The sequence below is a fragment of the Tinamus guttatus genome, unplaced genomic scaffold, assembly GCF_059628265.1.
Source record: "Tinamus guttatus ecotype Peru unplaced genomic scaffold, ASM5962826v1 Tinamus_guttatus_pri_ptg000318l, whole genome shotgun sequence".
Classification (NCBI taxonomy): Eukaryota; Metazoa; Chordata; class Aves; order Tinamiformes; family Tinamidae; genus Tinamus; species Tinamus guttatus.
Window position 1 is genome coordinate 1,058,597 of NW_028288852.1, and position 27,966 is coordinate 1,086,562.

General features: G+C 38.5%; 1 protein-coding gene across 1 annotated transcript; it reads right to left on the reverse strand.

The window, feature by feature from the left end:
• Positions 1–67: 67 nt before the first annotated feature.
• Positions 68–27,966, reverse strand: PAXBP1 (PAX3 and PAX7 binding protein 1). Its single transcript, XM_088528974.1, has 18 exons — positions 27,420–27,966; positions 26,179–26,307; positions 24,234–24,410; positions 22,642–22,863; positions 21,892–21,995; positions 21,130–21,350; positions 20,016–20,205; positions 15,044–15,167; positions 12,596–12,695; positions 11,984–12,099; positions 9,516–9,715; positions 6,940–7,084; positions 6,621–6,742; positions 5,989–6,065; positions 5,649–5,715; positions 4,012–4,158; positions 3,445–3,599; positions 68–1,559 (listed from the first exon to the last, which is right to left on the reverse strand). Exons 1-18 carry the CDS (start codon positions 27,964–27,966, stop codon positions 1,442–1,444), a joined length of 2,961 nt encoding a protein of 986 aa, XP_088385100.1. The 3' UTR covers positions 68–1,441.

Genomic DNA, 27,966 nt, shown 5'->3' on the forward strand with positions numbered 1-27,966 from the left:
CATACATATGTTTTGCCTTTACCACGTTCCTGAAGAAATGAAGCTTACCAGGTCATACTGCACCAGCTCCTTGACAGACAAGTTTATTGAACATTTTTAAAAGCAGATATTCTGAATATTCCATCAATCCCAACAGATCAGAGAAAAGCAACTGTTCAGTGTCCAAATGAAGTGTGCATGTTACAAATTGTACATTTTTCATATACTCATTTATACCACATGACATGAGCATAAAATACAATGATTCTTATGTCATTTCAGTATGCCAATTTATTGCTACAGTTCCCAAGCAAGTAGGGCACACCTGGAAATAGATCTTAATCCAAGGCCATTACAGCTGTTCCTAATCCTTGGACCACCCCAAGATCAAGTCACTAGTATTCAATGTAAATCAGCTCATATATTTAAAGGGTCTTCATTTTAATTTACAGCTAAATTAAGCATTTTGTAAGACTGTATTCTTAGTTATACTTCCTGCTCAGTACATTTGAAGCATTTACTATAATATAAATACTTCAAATCATGGGAGATAGCATTTTCTTCACCTTCATTTTGCTTGACATCTTTAGTTACACCAATCAGATGAACAGGTTCCATGTATGAAGTTATAAGAAAAAAAAAAGTGGGGGAGGAATTAATTTGACCAATTTGTCCAGGGAATTAAGGTCCAGAGCCCATAGGTGACATATTATCCCTCCCAGACGATAGTTGGAGATTAGCAAGTGCCGTCACGTATCCTTGTGCAGTAATCACAAGCTCTTATTGTCTACCAGTGTTAAAGAAATCTTCAGAGTACCGATTCGGGTTCTCTTTTCCGGTCTGTTCCCAAGAACAGCCTTAAGAGCTCCACATTCTGAGAATGCAAATCAAAGTTTAGCTCTTCAAATCCGAGTCCAGCACCAACACTTTTTAAAGGTCAGATTCCATTTGAAAGTCAACAATTTAGGTCAGACAATTTCCACATATAAGTATCTTTTGCCAGCCCTTTTGACCAATAATATGATCATTTCATTGTCAAAATGATTTTTTTTTTTTTTTAGCAAATGAAAAGCTTACTTCAACAGTAAAAGATCTCTATATCCAGTGTGAAAGTAACATGGTGGTATAAATATATGCATTCATTGTATTACACATAATATATTACACACATTCCAGTTAACCATGGAACAATTAGAGTAGATGACTACTAGTCAAGGGTACAGAGTGTTTTTGTAAACAAGATTGAGAAATTTTGAGGAAAATCTGATTTGGGGAAAGATGATAATCTTGGGTTTCTGTTTTTAATTTCAAAGCAATCTTTTTTTTAAGGATGTTGTATATAAGAATGCACTTTGTATTAAAACAAGGATCAATACTTTACAGTTTTAAGAAACTTTACATATGTACATAAATTACACATCAGGAATGGTTTTAAAGCTCAAAATGAGTTGTCAGAAAAGTTCTATTTCCCTTCTATTAAAATCTTTAGCTCTTTTACATTGTGATCATTTGCAACTGCCACAGCATGATCCAGTGCTCGGATACTTGCTAGAAGCTTTATTATCTGCTTTATGTTCTCCCTAAATAAGAGGAAAAGGAAAAGTCAAGACAAGAACTAAACAATATTATACCGGTATTAGTATTCTAACAGATAATCTCCTTCCTTTCCTTCCCCAAAACCATGAGTGTGAATGGGTACAGCAAAGCAGTTTCAAATAGTTTCACATTACCTTCTAACCTACTTGCTTACTAAGAAAAAAATAAATTGATTATCAACTTTATGTACCAAATTGCTTGCTTTGTTTGGGGTAGCAACTCTGTAGAGAAAGAGGGAGCAGGAATTAAATCACACATATCTATATGTGCTATTGTTAATAGCACATATATATATATATATATACACATATATATATACACATTATATAATATAAAAGCAGTACGATCTAAAGAAAAAGTCTTAGATTATGTAAGGTATAAGTTATAGCTATTAACAATTTTTGGTTTTGCCCACTCCCCAAAAAAAAATCAAGCACAAAAGTATTTTCATGCATGCCTTAAAAAGGCAAGAAGTTTGCCACAAATAAACCGCATTTCAATTCAAGTCAATCCAAGTAGTTCAGAGTGAACTAACTGCTTGGGGAGAGGGGTATGGGGGTTGTCTGAGCTTCCTAAGATGCTAAGAACATTTGTAGTGTCTTAGAGGGACGGCAGAGATGAAATTTAAATCTCTCAGACAATGCTAGAGGTCAAAAATTCATCTTAAAAGTGCAACTGTTTCTCAAAAAAAAAAAAAGGCACCACAACTTGGGGAAACTAACATCACTCCTCTCAGCAGGAATCACTTAAGATAGAACTGCACTGGTTTTCACATGAATAGACATGATAACTTTCAGTTATTCAGTGTTATACTTCTGTTGCAGACTCGTTTCATCTGCTTAATGGAGCAATGAGAAAAGATTTATTAAATGCATGAAAATAGCAGGAAGTCAGAAAATAGAAATTAAACTAAAACTCACCATAGGGAAAAAAAGTATTAATTTGCTATTAATCTTCCAATACAAAAGTTCTACCAAGTTTTGGGAGACAAGTTCAGTTGGCAAAGAGAGTTCTTTCCTACTTAGAAACTGGCTATCAAAAGAGAAGGTAAAGTTTAATCTCTACTGGATTCTCTCTGAAGTCCTTTAATGGATTCCTATACTGGGCTAGTGCAGGCAGTTTGGTTTCAGAAAGGAAGGAGTAAAGGGTCTATTTTGGGTTTGGATCATATGGGGAAATTTAAATTGGTACATGGGATTAAATTGATATGTGACAATTATTATTATACTGCAGACACTTGGGAGTGGATAAAAAGTAGTTTCAGCATGACCCAGCATGGCACAAAGCTTTGCTTTGCTGAAAATTGGATGATTCATATGCCAAACTGAAAAGTTACTCTCTTAACAGATAAATGTCCAACAACATAGTAACCGGGATTTTTGAGACTCCAACCAAAGAAAGTTATCGACTGTACCAGAAAAAAATCCTTAACCAAGATTTCTGTCCATTACATTTCAAAGATAATTCTATCTCTACATATGAGAAGTTAATAGACTCTCAGATGACAGAAAAAGAAAAGGTAAGTAATAACAGGACTTTCATACAGTATTATTCCAAAAGCATAATTCGTAATTCAGAAGCCATTATGCAGGAATCAACAACAGGCTCAGAGGATAGAGTCCAAAAGAGTACCTAAAAAATTTTCCAGAATCAAGTAGTGCAAAATATATTTTGAATATCTGAGAATTTCTAGCAGCTGCTGTTCACCACCACCTTAAAAAGCACCATCTATCATGCCATAAGAAAGTAAAGACTGAATTCAAAGAAAATTGACAGATCTGCAGCAGTGTGGAGATATTTACTGATGTTTGTATGCATCAGCCAAGCACCACAAAGCACAAGAAACACAGCTGTGTTAATATTAATTACCTTGCATTTCTTTTCTCTACATCGGAGCAACCAATGCTGTTTCTATAAATTGTGTCAGCCAGATGAACAAGGTATCTACAGAAGTTTTCCAGCTGAGAAATAGTCTTGTCTCCTTTTAGATTAGCAAACCACTGCTTAGGAAAGCACGCAATGACCTAGACATAACAGAAGAAAGTTTTTTTTTTTTAAAAAAAAAAAGAGGAACATTTTTTAAAATATCCAACATAATTTGGGAAATCTGCCAGGTAAAACTGCAGTGACAAGGCCCAATTAAGTGAAACTGCAACAAACTTGGAACAAAAATACCACAATCCAAAATTCAAGTGGTAAAACCACTAAAATATACACTGTGCCTACACTATCTACAGGCAGCAACCAGGGAAGGTTCATTTTTCAGTTGACCTCTTAGTTTTATTTATTTTTTATCTGATTTTTCATTGACATTGCAATATCAAAGCCAAGACTGCCTGAAATTCAAAAGTGTCGTTAGGTTTTAACTACACTTCTCCATCAACTGCAATTTCCAAATTAAAAAGTATTTTCAGTATTTTGTTCATTTTCACTTACACTTTGAGCTTTCTTAATGCTGTCATCTCCATACTCTGAATTTTGAAAAGCCATAAGAATGTATCTATTTAGCAGACCATCTATTGACAGTTCCTGGAGAGTTTTGTTCGAAAGGATTCCACACCACTGGAGAAAGTTTCCTAATAACTGGAAATACAATACAGAGGAAAAATAAGTATTTAAAGTGTACTGACAAGCAATACTGTAAACAATCACAGAATGGTTGAGGTTGGAAGGGACCTCTGGAGATCATTTAGTCCAACCCCCTGCTCCATCAGGGATACCTAGAGCACGTGGCACAGGGTGGCATCCAGGCGGGTTTGGAAGATCTCCAGAGAAGGAGACTCCACAACCTCTCCGGGCAGCCTGTGCCAGGGCTCTCTCAAAAGCCTCGAATGCATCAGTATGGCCAAGGTCAGTAAGGGAAACGTGCCTTTTGATAGCTTCAAAACTGTTCAGAGCCCAAAAAGGACCAGTATAGAGTGGTCCGAGTTCTCACAAGAGACACCCTCGCTGCCAGCGTGGCTCTGGCTGCCGCTGACCTTGCTCCAAGGAGAGCTGCCAGCAGCACAGGCAGCTCCCAAGGAATCAGCAAGGCGAGCACCGACCTCGCCAGCTTCTGCATCTGCTCCTCTGCGAGGCTGCAGGTGACTCGCTAGCCCAAAGTGGCTCAATTTTAATGCTTCTCCGAAAGAAAGCAGGGAGAACAGCATGCCTAGTTCTGAACCACCCTGGCTCCCACAGACAGGGCCAGAAGCGGGAGATATCACTCCCAAAAAGGAACACAAGCTGTAAACAAGTAATCCATTTGTCTTAAAATCAGCATTTTAATAAATGAGCTTTGTGTACTTTTTGCTCTAAGAGAAAGTTCATTTTTGTTTGAGTGGGGAAAAAAAAACTCCAAGTTCTTCAAGGAAATGATGTGATGCAAACCTACTCAGAGCAGAGCACGGTCTCTCTCACTGCTGTAATCTTGTATAGAAAATTCCAGAGAGAGTTCTGTTTGCAAGATCAAGGAGGTCAGCAGCATAATTCCCACTTCTCTCATGCACTCCCTTTTCTAATCTCTCATTTCAAATAAACTACAAAAGCTTTATTTTCTTGCACACCTTTGAAAACTCTGTAGTACACGTTCCAGGTGCACAGGCTTTTTCTTCCATAACCATTGTTTCAAAGAAACTAGAATTACAACTGCTCTCACATTTTACAAATAGTAACTATTTTTACAAAAGCAGACATTAACTTGGATAAAAAGGCAGTTTTTTCTTATGAGCTTTTTCCACACTATTAAAAAAACCAAACCAAGTTCTGTCATTCCCACACAAGTGGGATAAAAGCACCACATACTCTATTCTGACAAATGCAATGACATCCTTTCAGAAAAGAAAAGCCCTGGGTTGCTGAGAGTGCCGAGTAAAATCACAGTGCACAATGTAAAAGGATGTGCTTCTGCCTTTTAAAGCAGCCATAGTTGGTTATTAAGGGAAAAGAATCCTACCTGTTCTTTCTAAGAATTCTGCAGCTCTTTCTATTAAGGTTAAGACAAAACTCCATCTGTCATTTTCCAAAAATATGAACAATACTTTGTTGCTACACTGTCTAGGTCAAAATTATACCAGATCTATTTACTGACTTACCTTAACAGAAGACCAAAACTGACGTTGGAAAAACAAGTATGGACCAGAGTTCTTGTTTTCTAAGACGCTGGAAAGTAAGAGATTTCTTTATTGAGCAACCAAGACCACTTCTGTCTCACGTTTGCTGACTTCCTCCTTCCCACACACACATTTCCTTAAATACTCCCTTCCTCCGCCCAGCCTGTTCCTGCTTAATGCTCACAGCACAGTAATGATACAGCTCCTGTATCCAGCCAATGAACCATATAGAGTGTGGGAGAAAAAAAACCCTAGAACCATGGAAAAAAGGCATTGACTTGCAAATAAACAAGTCTAACACCATATTTAAAAGCAAACTTACTTTTTCGGATATAATGGCATGAATACATCGTCATCAAGTGTTCTCCTCATTCTCAGCAACAATGCCTTTAGAAGCATCTGAAATACATGATTTTTATTAAGTTTCCAAAGCACTGCTTAATAGTTAAACACTGAAATTTTGATTTTAAAAGCAACAAAGTACATTTGTGACTACAAGTGGCTTAGTCATTTTAATCTTCAGCTAACTTCCCCCTGCCCCACATGTGCACTCTTTGCCCCATCTCCTGTTATTCTAAAAGCCCCACATTTGTAGGCACCGCATTCAGCGCTGCACTCGAGCTTACGGTGTAAGTGCTGGCAAGCAAATTATGACAATGAATTTGGAAAGGTTACAAAGATCCCCAAAAGAAAAAAATAACCACCTTAGCTGACCTTTAAAGCAAATGACAAGCTACACCTCAGCACCACTCCTCTTTTCATCTCTACCATAAATTTTGGGCAGATTTCACTGACCAAGTTCCTCCTCCTAATTTACTGTTACCTGAGTCTTTGTAACTAGCCACTAGAACATCAAACAGCAAAATTCTTCTTGATTCACACTAAATATGCCATGTTTTCCAGAACACTGTCTTACAAGATATATTCCGGTTCCTTAACTCATCCCCCACTTACTTGTGTATTTTTGTTTTCAGCATTCACCACTGAAGGGTATCCATCTACTAATTTCTGTACCATTGCTACCATCCTAGATGTTTGTGTTGTAGAAAAAGGATCCCATATATTTTCAGAAATCACTGCAAGAGATTAAAGGATTATGCAACTCAGAAAATACTCAGGAGCAGGCAGCAAGGCAGTCAGACACATGACAATCGAAAATATGCTTTTAGATTTTGCTGGTTTGCGCAAACAAGCACTTAAGAAAAAATAAAAGCCACAAACAAACAAAAACAAACAATCAAAACAAACAAACAAAAAAAAAAACAAATGATACCTGTTAATTTAGGGAGAACAACTCTCTCCACAATGGTAGGCAATAGCGAAATATCAGCATCATCTTTTTCTTGCTCCTGTTCTTCACAGCCATAAAACAGCAGCGATTCAAACCACAACATAGTCTCAAAATCTCGACACTTGCCCTAATAAAGTGAAGTGGAGAAGAGGTCAAAATCTAAACCAGTGATTTGTAGTCAACAAGTTTAGTTTTAAATAAATAAATAAATATCAAACTTGCTGGAGCTCCAAGAGCTTTAAAATTGTCTACAAAGTGTTCCAGGCAAGGTTCAAAGTGCTACAGCAAGGTAAGCTGTATTTGAGAAAAGTAACAATTTGAAAATCCAGTCCTTTTTCTATAGGTGTCAGGTATTCACCCACACCTGGACCAAAGGAATCTGGTGTGAGGATGGCAAGTTAGTTCACCTCCTGCCTTGGTTCCCCCACTTCTGAAGCATTGCAGTTTCTTTCAGAAACACAGGCAAGCCTGATTACTGACAAGTGAATGGAGAAACAAATTTTTCCCCAACCAAAATCTGGCCTTGCATGGGGTGCAAGGTTAATTTTCCATAGTTCAGCCAAATATGCCAATTCATTCTGCAACTGCATTATCACTAGAACTATACAGTAGAAACAGCAGAAATAGGACTTCTTTGGACAGTTGTTGTCTTGCAAATTTTAACTTCTAATTATCCCTGAGCCAAATAAGAGCCCACAGATTAGGCAAAAATGAGAAATACATAGTCTACTTACATTACACAATTATGCTTTTCTGGATTTAAAGGTCTTTTGAATCTTGTATTTTTTCTATTTTAGCAAGATGCTTAGAGACAGTAACAGGCAATGGAGAAACAAGAGCGAAAACTGTTAAGATCTAAGAATTCAATACCTTGTTGCCAACTAACTTAACCTGATTTTGCAAGCCTGGAAACTCACATAAAAGTAGAACATGGAGAACAGAGTATTCACAAAAAACAGATTTAAGTTGAATGAGGACAGCTTTCATAGATTGCCCCGTTTAGACAGAGTAAATACCCTGAAAGTCCTCAAAAGACTCTTGCTTCCCTTCCTCTGCAGTCAGAGGAGAAGATTGCCTTCCACACACGCTCTTAGTGGCTAAGAAAACACACCTCTGAAGAAAGGAGAGAATCAGTCGTGTGAAGCAAGCTGAGATATATAGATGACTTTGCCCACTTTCAAAGCTAAGTTTAATCTGCCTCATTAGCGTTCCAGGCAAGGTTCAAAGTGCTACAGCAAGGTAAGCTGTATTTGAGAAAAGTAACAATTTGAAAACCCAGTCCTTTTTCTATAGGTGTCAGGTATTCATCTGCCTAACAAAATAGGGCTCATGGGGCTTGACCCACCTTCTCCCAGGCTCCAGTAAAAACTAACATGGCAGAAAAAAAAAAGTGAATTCCTACAAGCACTGTGAAAATAAGCTACTTACTGGAGCCAAAACACTCTACGAGGGCTTTCACTGGAGGAAAAACAAAGTGGCAGTCAAGTTACCTGAACAGTTTGTCCCAAGGCTGCTCACACCAGCACATAGACAGGCTGGACTATGAACTTGTGCCAGGGGTACTGAGTTGCAGCAGTGCTGCTTCTCCCGTGCTCCCTACTTAATAACTGGGCAACAAGTACTATAGGAGGACTTAAACCGTCAGGCAAAGATCTACAGAGCACAAATTGGCAGGCAAGGGAAGCCAAGGGTACATAGTGCAGGGCCATGGGTCATAAGCTAACAAAAGAACCAGCTTTAGTTCCACTTCATCTGAAGAAACATCTCCAAAATCTTTGATTTCATTTATTTGTAAACCTAAATGTAATACTGAAGAATCTGCTTGGCTTTTTGGTCTATTGCACACCTGAGAAGGCTCCCTCATGTGTTGAATTTAACTCTGGTCTGCCGGGAATTAGGAGGAAAAAAAAAAAAAAAAAAACTCATAAGGAACAGCCAAGAAACCCATCAGAAACGCAAATCAGCCCAAGACAAGTGTCTGTTGCAAACCTTATGCCTAGAACCTGCCTCTGGGAGGAGGACATGTCAAAGGTGCAAGTCCCTTTGTCCTGCATAATGTGAAAGAACTACTATAGAAAAGCTCACGAGGAAGTTGTTTGCACAGGAGCTTACACAGAATCACAGACTGGTTGAGGTTGGAAGGGACCTCTAGAGGTCATCTAGTCCAACCCCCCTGCTCCAGCAGGGACACCCAGAGCACGTGGCAGAGGGTGGCAACCAGGTGAGTTTGGAAGATCTCCAGAGAAGGAGACTCCACAACCTCTCTGGGCAGCCTGTTCCAGGGCTCTGTCACCCTCCTGGTACAGAAGTTCTTCCTCACATGGAGGTGGAACTTACTGTGTTTCAACCTATACCCGTTACCTGCGTTCTGTCACCAGCCACCACAGAGAAGAGCCTGGCCCCATCCTCCCTACAATCGCCCCTCAGATACTTGAACATGTTGATCAAATCTCCTCTCAGCCTTCTTTTCTCCAGACTAAACAGGCCCAGCTCGCTTAGTCTTTCCTCATATGACAAATGCTGCAGTCCCTTAATCATCTTTGTGGCTCCAACATTACCTCTAACGGAGTCCAGATAAGCAGCTGAAGTCTGATTAAAGGGTTAAACAGCTTTGGTAAACAGAGGCCAATATAAGCATCCTTATAAGAAGCGAAGTACTTTGAACGCCAAGCTTCAAACTGTGACTTAATGCAATCAATTGAATAAAAGCTTTCCAAAACATCTTCAAAAACTTTGCTGGATTCCTTTAATATGCGATCTGGTGGGGAAAAGAAAATCGTGGCAATAAGTTAATCATCTTTTTCTCTGTAATACCTTTCCAGATGGACTTTGAAGCTGAACAACATAAACTTCAACTGGTGCCAATTTTTTTTTTAAAAAAAGTCTTATTTCAAAGATTTTACTTCTGCCTTAAGTATAAAAGATAATAAAAACATGAGCACATAGGTACTACCTGGTATACTGTTTTATCACAAGTCCTGCTTTGAACATCTTATATAATGATTCCCAGCCTAGCAGCAAGAAAACAGAGTGGGTTTAACTTCAAAGCTGGCCTTGTGGTTTGAGTGGAAGCTTCTTGCAGGAGGAAGGACCTCCATGTAGGTTCCTTCCAACCTGAACTATATTATACTATTATACAACTTGGTTCATCCAGGGGCAGCAGGGCATCTCTGAGACAGGCTGACTGAATCAGCAGGACAAAGTGGTCCTGGCAAATACCACACTAAACTGCTGAACATGTGATATTAGAACAGAGTAACCATGACAATCCCTTAGCATATTTGCTGTGTTTTATCATAATTAATTTTTTTGTTTTGGGTGATCATTTTTTTCATGTATATATTTTCTCATTTACTTAGATGTTGTTTTCCTCTCACCTTTTCTATTCCCCAAGCTTAGTTTTCAGCCAGTCATTTTTGCTGTGGCCACACAGCTCTAAATGTTAAGTTACAGCAGCTCCTGCACATAACTAACATTAGTACACCCAACAGGCTGAGGGAACATTACACACTTTACACACTGGGGTCTAGAAAAGATGCTAAGTCTACAAAAGACTCAGCAGGCCCAAGGTGCATCCTGCTGCCCCACATAGCTCAGTGTATGATTATGGACTAATGTAAGAGCTATGGATATTAAACAAAAGTTTTATAAATATAATACTTTTTCAAAAACTGACAAAGCTCTTACAGAAAGCTTTCATACACACGAAGTGCCAACTTACAAAAAGCAATTCAGCCACACGGAATTTTTAATCTTTATCATTTAACTCATTGAGGTTAATTACAGTACCTAACAACTCTGAACAAATGCTTTCTTTATTAAAACAGCTCTTTACTTGCATCCACAGTTTTGGTGCACTGACCAACTAAATAAATGCAAAATATTTGCCCTTTTGAAGGATCTACCTGCTTGACAATTCATCTAAATGCTTCTCTTAATCTGTTCATAGTTTGCTTCTCCACAACTAGCTACAGCACTGACTTCAGCATTCTTGTCGCTATGAAGACCAACTTGTTTACTTTAAACCTAACTGATCACTTAATTTCTCTTAAGATCTTCCACTGTGAAGTAAAAAGACGTTCTTAGAGCTCCAAATATTTTGATTTTAGTACCCTAAATCCCCATTTACTTTCTGCTTTCCTTTTCCTAGACGAAGAGCCCAGAACTCTCCTCATACACATACAAACTAACCTACATATGCATTTCTCTGCTTCCCTTCTCTGTGTTTGTTCTAATCTGATGTTCTCTTTAGCGAGAGATGGTAATAATGGTACTGGGCGTTCAAGATGAGAAGGTAACAGGATTACCAGGACTGTTTTCACAGTAACCTCTAGTTTTCTCTTTTACCTGCCACTGTCAAAACTAACTGTTCTGTCAAACTATCTGCATTCCTTCCCCCTCTCCCCCCAGAAAACCCTCAAGATTCTTGTAATTCCTTCAATGCTCAAGAGGTATTAGCTTAATTGACAACCCCATTCATTGCATAACTACAGCAAGAGTTACTTTGAGCAAACTAGTCACAAAACTGCAAATGAATTTAAAAGATGTCAGCAGTGCAAGATCTTTCTGCAATGTTTTAGAGTCAACTTTGTTAACTTCAGCAAAGTTTGACAGACTATAACAAGAATCTATTGAAATGTTCTCACTGGAGTTTCACATAACTATCTAGAAACGCATAACGCATTTCCTCACAAGCAACAAAAGTTTCCCAAAGGCCTGAAATCTTCAAAATTCTACATGTAAAATAATGTGTCAGCGTATAACCAATTCTCAGTAGATTTTTGGAGAATGATCAAGCATCTTCCAAACTGCAGCATGTTCCATCTCACTACAGATGGAATATTTAGTTAGCTGCAAATTGTGTAGTAGTCTGGCATAAAGGAATATTTTGATGACACTGATGATCCTACCAGGAACAATTCCTTTCCCCAAAATATGGTGAAAGAAATATGTGGGGCTACTTCTGAACTTGTTTTTTTCCTCTTTAAGTTTTTTTTAAGTTTCCTTTTTAAGTAATTTTTCTAACCTCGCTCCATGTTGAAGTTTGTAATATCCGTTGAAGTTTCCTCATCATCGCTCGAAAGGCCTTCAAGGTGATCAGCCATCTTCCCAGTTTGCTCTCTTGCTTGCCTACGACGGGCTCTGAGAAGACGAAGCAGCATGAAACAGCTATTGCATATATCCCTGAACAATAAATAGCCCTGGCTAAGCTTGTCCTAATCTTTAATGTAAGGAGTAAGAGCGGCTTTCTCTACTTTGTTTTCTCAAAAAAGTGAAGGAAGAGAAGACAGCAGAGACCATGTAGGTACTGACTGGGTTTATTCTATTCTCTTTCAGTGATTTAACCCAGCATTTAAAATGGCCAATTGTTTTGTGCATTTAAATGAGAGGTGGGGTTAGTTAGGGAATGCCCTGCAAGGCATTCCAGCTTCAGTTTTTCCTTCCTTCCCTGTTGCTTCTGTCTGTTTTGTAAGCTCTCCAAAAAAAAAAAAAAAAAAAAAAAAAAAAAAAAAAAAAAAGAGAAAAAGAGCAGATCTTGCAGTCTGCATCACTGTCACACAGGACTCCTACATCATTGATTAATGCATTCTGCAAGGTGGCTAAGAGTCTCAATGGGCGAGAAATCTGTGCACTCTACCTTCTGGCCTCTCTTTCTGCAGTCCGCCGCTTCACTTGTTCTTGATAGAGCGCTCTGTCTCGTCCAAAAGAATCAAGATTTGGTGCCATCAGTGCTTTATCTGTAAAAATATATTGATGAAAATTAAAATGCTTATCTACAATTATATAATGTGTTATAGGCAGTGTTATAGGCAGTTTTATAAGAGCCCTTTATCTTTTCAAAACTAGGAAGTATTGAACTTGAAACTTGAAGTAGAAACTCAAGGTTTTCAAAAAGATGCACCCTGAAGTCTGAATTCAGAAGTCTAGAGGTTAAAAGAGGAAGTAAGGGAGTTTAGACAAATCTCCACTTGAAGTCAATCAGAAGACGATTTTCACCATACTTCACTCTTCTCCCTCTCATACCAGTGTTCAACCATTTAAAGTCAACAGTTTTAATAAATACTACCTAAACTGAATGGTCAAGGAAAAAAAATACCACTTATGTAAGCACGTTCAGCATTTACATCTTTTGAAAATAAAGTGAACAAAAAAAAAAAAAAAAGAAGGCAGAGTGACCAGAGATAAAAATGATATGATGTTTCAGAGTTCTATTCATATGGTATCTCTCACTGAAATAAAGTTTGTATTCTTCAGATTACCCAAAATTTCAGATGCATCAAATCTACTAGAAGATAAATCATCTCCCCTCTCCCTTTTAAATAGTAATTCAGTTATAAGCCATTCTGACTACAGAAAATATAGCTGATCAGTGAAAATGATCAGAGATCAGCAAGCAGGCCTAAAGATGTTTCCAGTTTATCTTTTCTTAGGTAAGTTCTTAAAAGTGGATTAAATATTAGCCAGCACTCAAGTCCACGCATTAAAATCAAAAGTTTAAACAAAAATCCACCCAAATTACAGGAGAATATTTACATGTACTAACTAAACTGATCTACAAAATCACCATAAAAATAATAATAAAAGTATTTTAGTTCCATAAAAGAAATACTAAGAACTTTAATATATCGATAAAAGCCATCATTTGTCCAATTAAAAAAAAAAATGCTACTCAAAACTGAGCTACGCATCTTTTTTAAAAAAAAGGAAACACTGGCAGACAATTTTAAATCCACTTCTAGCTCTTAGCAATATTCTGACACATTGCATGAAAAGCAGATTGCCTGTGTCTGCAACAAACATCAAATCCAGCCTGGCATCTATTCCTGGTTTAGGTGAACTGAACTATTTCCAGAGTCCATTCTCAGGGCTCCCAGATAGACAGGCAAGATCTACCTTTAAAACCCAACCTTAACAATGACTTCGATTCCTATCCCACAGTCATATCGCAGTTCAACATAGTCCATTTAAAATTCTTTTAAGGAACTGCCTTAACAGGCAGTTATACATTAGGCTTCTGGGCCTCGCAACAGCATTTGCATGATAAAACTGTAAGGGCTGCACATGATGCCTGGGGCTCCAAAAAGTCCTAAAAAGAGCACTTAAGCTGACCAGTCTTGTAAAGCAATGACCAGCTCTGATGCCCTAAAGCTTTCACACAAGATCGGTAAATTTACAAAACTTTGCACTAGGAAACAGCTTTTATTATTGAATTTCATGTCAGCAATAGCAGAAAGAAATCCATTTTTAAAAGCTGGAGGCTTGCTAAAATTGAAAGAAGGCTAATATTAATGAGACATTTGACTCATCACTTAATGCTGAACTTTACGCTCCTCCCCAAGGGAATGCATATTTTCATCCAAAGGAATGCATATTTTCATCCAAATTACTCCTGACAATTTTGTGGATTTTTTTTTTTTTTTACATAAAAGAAGGATCATCACAAAAAAAAACAAAAACATAACAACGTCCCCCCATCCACACACACACACACACACACACACACACACACACACAATAAAAAGGTGTTTTCACTGGCTAATTTTAAGGTATATTTCACACATTGGATCCTTTTGCTATCATTTCATTTTTTTAATGACAGTCTCTTCCAGATCCTTAAATTTAATAGCCAAGTGTTTGAAATGATATAATTATGCTGCCTACAGAATAACATAGAAAATAACTCTCTAGGACAATTCTTCATGGTTTTCTATAGAATTTGTTGCAGATGTTACAGGTAATTTACAAAATAAACTAGGTCAAAATAAAGGTCCTGACATAAATTGAAAATCTGCAGTTTTTCTCTCCTCTTACTACGACCACAACCACCACTACTCAATTCATTTTGAGTGCTGGGAAAGAGAAAATAGAGTTAAGATGGACAGAAAGGTGAGATGAAGTCAGAGTTAGAGTAGCTTTGAGTTTAAAACAAAATAGAGAACTTTTAATCTAAACTCCCTTCTGCCCATCTCAAGAGTAAGGTCAAGCTTTAAGAGCGTCATACTTTTTAACATTCACATTTCAATTAAGCCATACTAAGTAAACAAGGTTGTTTAATGAATAATAAAAACCTTCAAGATGGACTGACTTGAATGGCTTGAAAACTCCGAAGATTCATCTTTAATATCATCTTGTCGTCTTTGGACAAGGCGGGAAGCTCGCTGTTTGTACAGCTGGTGCATTGCGGACTCAAGCTCGTTAATCAGAGGCACCTGTAAAAATACAACACACTACGTAATACCAAATCCGTCAGGTGCTTAGTTTTCTGGGGTGCCATCCTATTCCGAAGCGTAACGCTGTCACTGTACTTCTAGCAGCATAAACTCTTTTCTTTTACTCATTCATATCGTTTGGACCAGTAAATCTTTCAGCTCGAAGGAAAAGCATGCATTTAACAACGTGGATAGCTCTCAACGGCAGCAGTAACGTCCCAAAAGTAATTTCTGTTGACGGAATGAGTCTGCACAGTACGACAATCGTTTCAGAGACTGCGAAATATAATTTCAAGTACTCTTTGTGATTTTCTGAGTGCACTTAAATATTGTGCCAGGCTAATACTTACAATTCACAGACCTCATTACTTCCACTCTATTCTTAAACCAGACATTAGCAATATTCTGTTAGTTTAATGAGAAAACAGCCCGATTGTATGCGGTGGAAAAAACCCAAGGCATAAATCTAACCTCCTGAAGCCAATGGGTATGGTTTTGCTACAGCACTTATTAGCACATTTGCTACAGCACTGGTGGCATAACGTGCCTACGCACTTGTTTTACTAAATTTCAGTAAAGTTTTCCTCCAGTCTACCATTAAAATCAACTCACAGGAACTTTATAATTTTAAGCACTAAGTACATACTTTGAAAGATACAGACCTAAATTAAAATCAGATCTGCTATCCTTTATTATTATCATTTTAAGTGAATGAAATTTCAATAGTAACTGTAACAAAAAATGTACTATAGTAATTGGAAATTTCTGGACGTTAGTAGATTCACTGCTCACTTTTGTAGATTCATTTCTTGGGACAAGTTGAGGTTAGATCATTACAAATATTTAAATGTAACATGGAACTTTTCATTTGACTCTTAATTTGGAGACCAAATCCTGTAACTTTTTTTTTCTTTTTGTACAAATACCGATGCTGTGTCCTCCTTACCTCCAAGACATACGTTTAGTCATTAGTCTTCCATTTTTTTAGCTCAAATATTTCATTCCTGACTACCATCCTTGACTGCGTTTTTTTAAAAAACAAACAAAATCATAAATTGCTTACTGGTCCCATTTAGAACATGATATCAGTAGTTAAGAAAAATTCCCCTTTGGCAAAATTTGAAATTATGAGATTAAACCTGCAGTGCCATTTCAGCTATTCAAGAATGACATACACATCAGAGGAGATATTAAAAGCAAAGAATTATCAGTTCTTTGGAGTATAAGTTGGATTACAAGAAGGGGGAAGGGAAAAAAAGAAAAAAAGAAAGAAAAAGAACCCCATATCAATTCCAGATAGATTTTTCTTTTTTTGTTTTTTGGGGGCAAAGAAGAGGATATAGAGGAAGACAAGCGAGAAAGGGAAGATTCCAGAGCTGGAAGTCTAAATTAAGATTTTAAGGCAGTTTTGAAAACAATTTAATCAAACAACATATTATTTTTACTATACTTCGTCACAGAAAATAGATTCTTCTAAGTGTCTAAAGAGAATTCTAAAATTGAAAAGTCAAAACATTTTTTTGAAATAACCCCTAGATTTTTTTCTGTAACCATCCTGAATTTCTTTCTGGAATTACCTCAGCAGTAAAAGTAGTCAGCTACACATTCAAAAAGCTAGATCTACTCAAAACATTTTCCATTTTCAACCTTAGAAACTTAGAAGTTATTCTTCTACAGTCAATACTGTGATTGAGGAGCGACTGACGATTTCACTGCCTACTGTGAAGTTGCAGCCTTCGTTCATTCACTGTTTTGTTTAGTCAATATTTTAAATCTGGTGATTTTCTATCTTACTTCCAAGGTAAACAGTGTAAGAGAAAAATGCAAAGGTTTCAGGACATTTAGACTACCAAGTACGTTAACCTACAATTTCCCGCACTCTGTTTCAAAGTATTGCTTTTGCAGACAGAGTAACAAGTTATCTAATCATTTTACCAAAGATAAGCTAAAAAAATTTTAGTACTCCTCCATCTCTTGAATATTCTTAGATTCAAAAGGTAAAGACATTTCTACCATTTTTAGCCTTTTCAAAAAGCATAATTTTGACAATATTTCTTTGTGAAGGAACAAAGCAAGCATCCTCCATTCCACCAATTTTATTATTTATGCGAAGAAAAAAAAATGGACATTTCTACTCCCAGTCTTTAATATTCGGGTAACAGCTGCTTCATGGTACTCTCCATTGCACCTTAACAACGAGCAATACATGTCTAACATTCAGTGGCTGTTCAAAACAGAAGACAAAATTGTTTTGCTTGAGAAAGGGAAGGACAAGAAGGGCTAACATGTTGAAGAGGGGCAGAAATAAGGTGGTGGAGTAAGAAAAAGTCCACTTTGCAACAACGTTCTTTGCTTTCCAAAACTCAGTCAACAGACAGAGACCCCAGGGGAGTGGCCTCTTTCCCAATACGACAAGTGCATTACGATGGCACTACTGCTTGCTCAGCTGAGCACTTCATCATCAGGTCACTACCAAAGCAAATTGAACTAGCAATGTAGTCTAGACCAGGACTAATGAAACAAAGAAAAAGCAGCATATGGGGGAAGGTCTTATTTTATATATGTATATAAAAAGTGTTTTTTTTTCCCCCCTTTTCATGCATACATATGTAACACACTATATATAATGCATACGCACACATCCAAAAATATATAAAAATATTTAAAGCAAGTATCTGTGTGTGGTTGCATATACACACAAATACTTGTTTTAAATAACAAGCAGCCAGCAGCACAGGTCCTACAAAAAGCTGAAGGTAATTTACCTCTACAGGAAGATTCTCTTCCTGCTGTATTCTATTTCTTTATTTAAAAAATAAAGTGTTTATTACTTTTGTTCCCCTTCCCTCTTTAAAAACACAAAACACTAAAACAAAAAACAATCATCACCAAGCCAAAAGACAATTTTGCTGTGTCCTGCGGGCTACTAGTTTTGAATTTCACAGTACTTCCATCATGCTGAAAGCACTGAATTCCAAAACAGCTTAGGTAGCCAAAGAACGGAGGAATACATAGGATGTTACAGTTAGTGTAATACTCCAGTTAAAATGACCACATCCCAGCCTAACTCTGCAACTCGCTGTGCACACAGATACTTCAGTAACATCCAACTGAAACAAGTAAAACTCTGAACACCCCTAAGAAGCACTAGACTGATCAAAAGCACATATGGAAAGTTCATGGGACTGGCATTTGGGGTATTTTTGGAAGGAACAAACATAGTACCCTCAGAAGAACAGCCACCAAGAAAGCAAAGAAATTGCTTCTTGCTTTCAAAGAATTGCTAGGAAAGCAATTTAGCTGCTGCTAAGGTAACAAATCAGCTTGTTAAATTGTTGCATCATGGCTACAATTGATTTCCCAAGATAGCTAGACGGGTCTTTGTCAAAGTCCTCCTACACCTTCTTACCACATCAGTAAGAAACTTACTTGGTTTAGGTGAAACACTAGAGGGCTTGGTTTACACTCGAAAATGTGCTTTCCGAAACAACTGCTTCAAAAAAAATATTTTTAGCAAGACTGTGGACAGTCATACAGGCGACACCCATGCATAGCCTACATTTACTACAATAGAAATCTAACAAAACAAGCTTAAAAACAAACAAAAAATCCACAAACACTGAATAGAGATATAGATATTTCACTTGTCTTCCAAAATATAAATTAATCTAAAAAGGAAAAACATGAAGTTCTCTTTAAATAAGAGCTTAGGTATCTGGGCAACCAGCACTGATGGGAGTAGCAAAGAAGTCACCTTTACTATCCATGATTAGCTAGCACCAATACAGGCTCAGCAATACTGCTTCTTCAGTAAGCAGCATTTGTTATAGCTAATCAATGAGCTGGTAATCAACTGGTCCACGCTTCCACAGGTTGGTTTATAGCTGATGGCGATTCTCTAGTTTACAAGTTTAAAAGATAAGCACTTCCCAAGGCCATTAATACTGGACAACTACTGTATACCTGACTAGCAACCAGAATGCTTCTATTTTCTTTTTCCTTACTAACAACGTAAGTGAGGGAGAACATTAACTTTAGTTATTCAGGTCACATAAGTCTGGCAACTAATGTAATGAAAAGACAACAACAAAGGAATCGTCTGCCCTGCTAAATGAATTTTGAAGTTTCTGTAATCAGTTATTATGTTTACCATATTTTAATAGCTCATTTAACTATTTACATCAAGCTAAGTAATTAAATCATAATGAATAGCGTAAGAAAGAGAGACTAAGTTTTCAAGTTAGAAATACACAGGAGGACTGTACAACACAGAAAGCGTACGCTTAAGTGCGGCTGGCTTCAGCCAGCAACACGAGTTTTAGAATTTTTCTCCTCCAAGCACCAGAGTACTAGCCAAATGTGAAATTGTCTGGCAGTTTACAGTAAGACACAAAATATGAATCTTTGTTATTGTGTTTATAAAGTGTTCCAGAAACTAGCAGTTAGAATTCAGCCTATTTTTTGGCTAGTTATTTCTTATCCTGATATCCAATGTGCAGAAGGCAGAACCTGAGTGAAGTTCGAGTGCCATATCATCTAGCACAACGCTAAAGATAGATAATCTAAAAACACTTTTAGGCCATAAAAAGCCAGCATCATGTTCCAATGGGAAATACAACAGTGATTTGTCCTACTGTAAAAGAGATCTTTTTTCCTAGTCAGCTTAGCCTGATGAAAAGTTATCTTTTTTAACATTTCAATAACCAAACCTTTAGAAGAAAATGTTCTCAGGGGACTTTTTTTTTTTTTTTTCTCAAAAGGAAGGTGTGTTGTTTGGCACATACTACAATTCCCTACTTTTTTTTTTTTTTTTTTTTTGAAAAAAGATGAATGTTTTTGCATCCTTACCTTTTCACTGAAACACTCAAGCAAGTCTTGGACATACCCTCGCATTTCTTGCAAAAACTTATACTGTTCACCAATACCCCCAGAAGACCCTTCTAATCTCTCAATTGCCTTGGTAGAGTCCTCCCGGCTTTGCTGGTGTTTCGCATATTGCTGCCGATTGGCCTTGTGCAATTCTTTCATAGAGTCCAACCTGAGGGGCAATGAATAAATATCAAGTTTACATCCAAAAGTCTATGTTTTGCAGACTGTTGAGACATTTAACACACATTGCAAGATCCAGGGAAGTATTTTACAGACATTCTCTAACTTAAGCTTGGACGCCTTCTCTGCTCTCCACCTAAACAGGAAGGCTAATGCAGTGCAATATACTCAGCTTAGTCAAGTTCTACAAACCTCCACATGAACTGAAAGCACTTAAAACACTGCAGAACTGCCCCTAAAGGGAAAAACAGGGAGTTTTATGGTATACCTATCAAAAATAAGTATACAAACTATAACTCACATAGAGCTACTTTTCTCCTCTAGCAACTTGATGACTAATAAAGTCTGTAAGGCTACAAGGGGCATACAAACCAATTCTGAGGACAAGTAAAGGGCAAGCTGTTCATTAGAAACGCTTTCTCCCTGCTGTTGGGTTGTTCATTCCGTAGGACCCTTTTTGTACCTGACGAGAAGATTATAATGTTTAAACCAAAAAAGTTGCTTAAACTAAAATCTAAATCCTTTATCTCTTCAGGGGAAATACCTGATTCACAGTTTAAAAAAATGTTACTTGACAAGCTAAGACCTCACTGGCCTTTCAATTATTGACTATAAGATTGTGCAGTATCCAGAAGATGCAATTCAGACCTGTCTTCGACAAGATCAATGGCCATATATTTAAAGCTTCACTTCCAGAGAAACAATCCGAGGAGATTTTCAAACAAAGTGTCAATGTCATCTTCATTTTTTTTGGTTTGGTTTTGTTTTTTTTTGTTTTGTTTTGTTAATGGATGCGCCAGTCAGTACTTTTCCAGCGATGAAACTCTGCATTTGCTCACCGACACTAAAAGGTGCCTGAGGAACAGAAAGCTAGGGGACAGGTCTTTAAGTCTAGAAAGATGGTCTGTCCTACCTGTCTTTAAGCTGTTTCTTTACCAAATCAATAGTAACAGGAGTCATCTCATTACTGGGAGTTTTGAAAGGAACCGTATTATCTGTTTTTTGAGACTTGGCTTCCGATGATCCATACGCAGCATAAGTGTATGGAATGCCATACGATGAACCATAGGACAGTGTCTGGTAAGTGTTCTGGTAGTACAGATTATTCACTTCAGCAGGCTGACTTGGTTGAACCTATAGAAAGATGGCATGCAATGACACTACATTTAACTTTAAAGGGGAAAAAGGAAAGTTATTTCACATCAATCTTGCAAAATGAAAAATGTAAGCAGATATATATTAATGTAATTATCACCATAAGTAAAATGAAGTGCACAGACATATGGCAGAAGCTGGTACAAATTTCAGCTCTATGTTTATGCTGCAATACCAGCAACAGCCAAGAAGCATATGCTGTTACAGCACAGATTCTATAAACACACTGGTAAACAAGAACAAAAGCCTTTTCAAAGCGGCATTATTCTAGCTCTATTCTAAGCTGCAAATAAGCGCTGGTTAACAGCACAAAAGTGATCAATACCCCATTTGGAACAGAGAGAAACTAAAAAAAACACTGCCGACACTTAAAATGTGAATTCTCACTTCCTTTTGAAGTCTATCAGAAACTCCACACCAATCATCCCTGGTGAAACTGCCTCCGTAAACTAGACAAGTTCACAATGGATTTAGCCAACATATGTAAAAATGGAAAAAAGGTTCACAACTAAATACATGCCTGAGGTATGTTGATTCCTTTCCGTATCTGTTCTTGCTCCCATCTACTGAGTTCTTCATCCTGCTCCCCTGTTCCCAGGGCTTCATCATCACTTCCCTCAATACCTGAGCCCAAGTAAAAGAAAGAGGTAACAAAAAGGAGAAGATAATACATTCACAGGAAGGGCCATGCTGAAAGATGTGCTCCATTGGGAACATGGAGTTCAGTGCATTTTCCCTCGCTCTTCACAAGGGACTAAGGATGCGACTCAAGTGTTTTCATGGATGTTTTTTTCCAAGAATCTAATGGATATAGTTGCAATCAACTGTTAGTAAAGCTCTCTAATACTATAAACCTACATCTTCAAAATCTTTTTGTTGAAGACCGACTGCTTGCCAGCAGGCAGAATGCTAACCTGAAGAGTAAATACTCTTCTGACAACTATATACACTTCTTAAAAATATATAAATACTTATTACATAATAGTTGCTCCTAAGTGCAAATTCACCTAAGATTTGGTACAGCTGTGTGTTTGTTAGCATGAGATTTTAGTTTGTGCACACTTTTTTTTAAAACCAAATTTCTTGATGTAGTATTTATAGAAAAAAAAATCCACATTTACATCTAAGTAGTATTGTATACTACACAGGTTATGATCCTGACAGATATTTTGTTATTTGAAAAATGCATTGTGTAAGAACACTGACGGGGAGCACTGAAACAATGTGAATATTTATCAGCTGTGCAATGGTCCTTCTGAAAGGATTTTACCTATTTCCTCAGCAATCTTTTGCCTTTGGGATTTTTCCTTCACCGTAAAAACTATCCTCCTCTTCTCATCATCATCTTCATCATCACTGGCATCATTTTCGTCTTCTCGAACAAGGCGGCTTTTACCTGGTTCACTGTCAACAGGTGTAAAGTCCCCAAGTTCACGAGCCATTTGACGCTTTTTCCTAGCGGCGTGAATAAAAGCAGCATCTGGAATTTCTCCTGGAGACAGATGTTTGCACAATTAAACAATCACTGCAAGCAAACTGGTATTACGGCTCCTCATTACTTATAGCTACCACCTCTTCTTCTCAAACAGCAAAGAATGTGGCAGAGCAATACATCTTCAAGCAAGTTAGAAGCTATACATGCAACATTTCAGACCTGTAACTCTCAAAGTGGCATTTTTCCCCAAACAGCTTTCTCTGCTTCCATCAGCTCACATATCACATAAGCCTAATGTCCCTATAGGCCCAAGAAGAGGAAGCCCTTTCCAGGTACTGACTACTGCAAGGGCAGGAAGATATTAAGGCTCTTGGCTATGCCACTCCTTGATCTGATACTGCTCCTGACTCTCATTTATACATGGGGAAGAGGGGGAGCTGTTTAAAAAAATCCAAGACAGCCATTTCAATAGGTGACAATAACTCAGAACAAAGGACACCAAACGGGACGAAGACAAGAGAAGATGATTGTACAGTTGAGGAAAAATAAGAAAAGCTCACTGAAAAAGCTACCAAAATTGCTAGTAAAAAAAATAATGCAGCATGCATTTATCACACATAAAATGCTCCCTCCCTCACAGCACAAAATTTTTTGAAATATCAAAAATATTTACCACTACTTTGATTAGGTACACACAAAAGATTAAAGTTTATATTCTCTTTACACTTCAAATGACATACTTACTCAAACCAGCAGTGTCTTTAGAGATGAAATAATGAATATATTGCACTACTTTGGGAGTCAACTAGAGAAACTAGTTTTCCACCTACTACTAAATTTTGTGAAATACAGTCAAGTCTGTGGGCCAAGGACATGCAGAGGAAATTTGTATTTGGGGCACAGAGTACTACATGGTCAGATATAAAGTAGCTAAACTACCTGAAAAAAAAAAAAAAGAAAAGAAAACTCTCTCTCTCTATATATATTTATTTATATTTATATTCTCAAAATGATTGCTTTGGCATGAGGGCCTGAAAAGAACCTCATTAGCCAGAAGAGAAGGAAGAGACATTTGAGGTCCCTTTCAGACCTGTAACTAAGACATTCAAATAGAGACAAAGTTTTAATTGAAAGTAGTTAAAAGTCCCATTGAGTAACCTAATCTGATTCTAAATTCTGTTAGTTTATTATCATGTTGAGAAATAAATTCCTGGCTTTGACATGAAGATTAGAGCATTCTGCACCGCAGCATTTTCTCCCATAGACTGTAAAATTGAGCAGCCTTGGGAAACGGCAGTTTCCTGAATTCTCAGATGCTGGCCATATCACTAGCAAATATTTCTTAATTCCTCAAATATACCAACCTGCTGTAACTGCTGGCTAAATATATCAGTTCTCAATATATCAGACATATTACAATAACCCACCTGGTCGGAGAACATTTAGTGACGACAGAGCACTTGAAAATGCCCCACCAGCTTTTGGTTTTTCTTCTTCCTTCTCACTTTCAACTTCCATTTCTTCTTCACCTTGGTCACTGTTTGTAGTCCCATCTTCTTGACTTGTATCCTTGATCAGTCCTGCTTTTTCTAGAGGTGGTTCGACTGTTAAGACAAAGCCCACCTTTCACTCTCGTTGGAAAAGGGCATTCAAAAACATCTTTTTAAGATCTAACGACTCAAAGTAAAAAAAAAATAATAATAAATGAAAACATTAAATGCTAATTTCACTAGTCAGGGACACAACCATAACACCAAAAAAATCTATTCTATTAGTCACTGAAATCCTCTCTAAATGAAAGTTGAAAAAGGAGACAATCCCAAACCATTGAATATTCTATCTACAACGAAGTATTAGAAAAGAGAGGAAACCCCAAACTGAAGGTAATACGTATAACTTTCACATAGTCTTTTAAGCCACTAATCAGAAAGTGACAGTGCAAAGAAGTACAAAGTGCAAAGGCATTTTTCAGAGACATTTCAGCCATACAATCAAAACTCAAGACTTCCACTATGTGATTTAATGGAATGGTCAATAAAGCAGTAATTTGCCATCATGTATGTGGCCCAGTATAAACTGCTGTTTAGTACTTATTTTTTCCATAACTCCAGTGCTCAGTGTGCACCTTGCCTGTCTTGCACCAAGTCTTTGTACATAACCAAATACACTTCTAAAGTACCTTTTTTTTTCTGTCCCTCCTCCTGTGCAGGGAATGTAACATATCCAAATACAGGCAGCAGATACAAACCTTACATAAAGAATGCATACACCCAACCCAAGTTGTATTAGCCAAGTTTGAGCTTAGCATTTTTAAACATTTCCTTAGAGAATTCAAACCATTGATTAAGTAGAAGCCATAGGGTCTCTGCACTGGATCCAAGCCAAGTGCAGACACCATAAAACAGATAAAGAGAAAATGAGCACATCTTTCTCGACTCGACAAAAGCAGGAAGATCCAGCTTTCCACAGAGCATCTGAATGTTAGCTAGAGAAATCATCCTTTCTGATTCTACCAACACACAGCCTCATTGTACAGGCAATTTGAGCATTCTAGTACAAGTTACTTCTAGAACAGAATTAAGAGTTCTGTTTGAGAAAAAAAAAAAAAAAAAAAGGTAAATTTCTACTTGGGTCCGCATTCAACTTTCATGCACTTCAGGCATCACTACGATTTTTCAGATCATAAGCCTTGCACTTGCGCTCATGGTGCAGTGGGTTATCGCTCTGTACAGAAACTAACTGGAAAAGTAACATTTACACTTTGCCAACGAGCTTTCAAAAAAAAACAATAGAAGAACAACGAAACTGAAAGTCCAGGCTTTATTCTAAGGTATGAAGGACTGTATGTTGTTAGAAGATCCTTCTATTCCAACACTTCCATCCTGCCATCAAAATCATCAGCCATTCCTTGCTTTAAGGCCAATTCCTGGAACATGCAGCTGTTGAGTAACACCTAATAAAGAACACCTCACTGTTCACCCCATAATTTTCCCTTTCAAGAAGCTGCACGTTCAGTCAGATAAGCACTGGCTGCAGTTCTAAACTACTTATTAAGAGAAACTTGTCTGACAAACATAAACAGAACTGAAATACAAAAACTACTGAGGTCTGCCAACAACAGCATTCATAAGCTTTCAGAAAAGTTCCATCTGTCTACCTTCATTTCCGCATCAAAAAGATTCAAAGAATGCTAGTAGCTTCAGAACAGCATTTGTGAGGTTCCAACAACTATTTTTCAAACATTCTCTATTGCAGTTCTAAAAGCTTAAACTTCTAAGAAAAGACTGAGAGTTCATCTTGAAAACAAGTCATTTGTATTTACATTTCTTAATCCTTGGCATTAATAAAAGTTACTGTTAGTATTGCAGTTACCATCTGTTGGAGAATTGGCCTCTGTTCTAACTTTTGATTTTTCAAGATCTTCTTTGTATTCTTTCTTCAGCTGTTTTACAATCTTTTTGCTGTAACTCGATTTCTTCACCTTAAAAACTTCTTCAGTTTCTTTAAAAGAGAAGTTGAAAAAAATATTACATAAGCCTTGCCAAGCAGCATACCTACCTCCTAAATCTCTTCGTACCTAGAACACTTTTTTTTTTTTGACTGTACTATCAATTTAAAGGCCTGCAGAACTAGAACCTACCAAAGGGTATCCAATAAGTCAAAAAAACTAAACAGCATCAGGAAGTCAACATTTGATGTGGGAAACCCAAGTTTCTTTTTCCAAGTAATGACAGTAATGATAACAGCAATCTCTCCAGATTCTTACATTACAAGCCTTGGAATCCAATTTCCTGTGATTACAAGAGTAGCCCTTTTTATTTAAGAAAGGGTTTTTTATTTAGGAAATTTTTTATTTAAGAAAAAAAAAAAAAAAGGAGGGCGGGGGGGAAGTAAAAGGGAAATGAAAATGCTTTCTAACTCCCCTATGGACAAAGGGGCATCTCAGTAATAACCTCCATGTTTTATTCACCCTGAACATCTGGGATGCAATGAGCTCAAGGGCACTTAAGGACTCAATTTATTGTTGTTTTACCTGTAAGCTAGGTAATATTTTAACTGTGTGCCTGCTAGATAGATGCTAGGTGTTTTTTTTTCTTTTTTGGTTAAATGCCAGGTCTCCACAACAGGTTATCAGCAGGCAATAAACCCACAGGTGAAGCACCCGCCAGAGCCCAGCAGGATGTGGCTGGCATCTCTCCCTGATCCTGGAAAAGCTGTTGGGGCCCTTGGCTGCTCCAGGAGCTGCTCAGCCTCACACTCAGCACCCGTGGGACCTGCCGGGCACCCAAACACCCATTTGGGCGCAGAAGGCTGGGCCATGGTGAGAATTATAAAACATTACTAAAAATAACAAAAATAATTTAAATAATAATTATTATTATTTTAAAGCAACAAAAATAAAATCAAAAGCATCCCCATGATGGCTGAGGGCTACAGGGGACAGGTTGGGGGCGGGGGGGAGTGTTAAGATGGGGCCCGTGGTGGCTGAGCCGCGCCAGCCGCTGGCCCAGAACCCCGCGGGGGGACAAGTGGCCGCTGGGGTAATTAATTAAATATTATTAGTAGGTGTCGATAACGCGGCCGTGCTCCCGGGGGGTGCGGGCCGCGCTCACCCTCCTCCTCGTCCTGGAAGCTGAGCAGACTGGCCCGCGGGGCCTCCTTGCTCTCCCGCGGCCGCTTCCTCTCCTTGGCGCGGCCCGGCCCGGGCAGCCCGTTGCCCTGCTGCTGCTGCGGCGGCGGCGGCGGGACCGGCGCGGGCGGCGACAGCGCGGCCAGGCCGCCCGCCAGCCCCAGCCCCAGCCCCAGCGCGGCGCCGTAGCTGGCGGCGCACGCGAAGGCCGCGGGGCTGCCGGGCAGCGGCAGCGGGACGCAGCCGCTGGGCAGCGGCAGGAGTCCCGGCGCCGCCGCCGCCGCTGCCGCCAGCGCCATGGCGGCCTCGCTAGGCCCGTCCCCCGCGCCCGCTCCCGCCGCCGCGGGCTCCTGCGGCGGCTCCTCGTCGCGCTCCTCGTCCTCCTCCTCGGAGTCGTTCCGCTTGCGCACGTTCACCCGCCGCGCCTTGCGGAACATCCTGCCGCCGCCGCCGAGCCGCCCGCCCCGCGCCGCCGCCGCCGAGCCGCCCGCCGCGCCGCGGCCCAGGCCCAGGCCCGGCTGGCCGAGCAT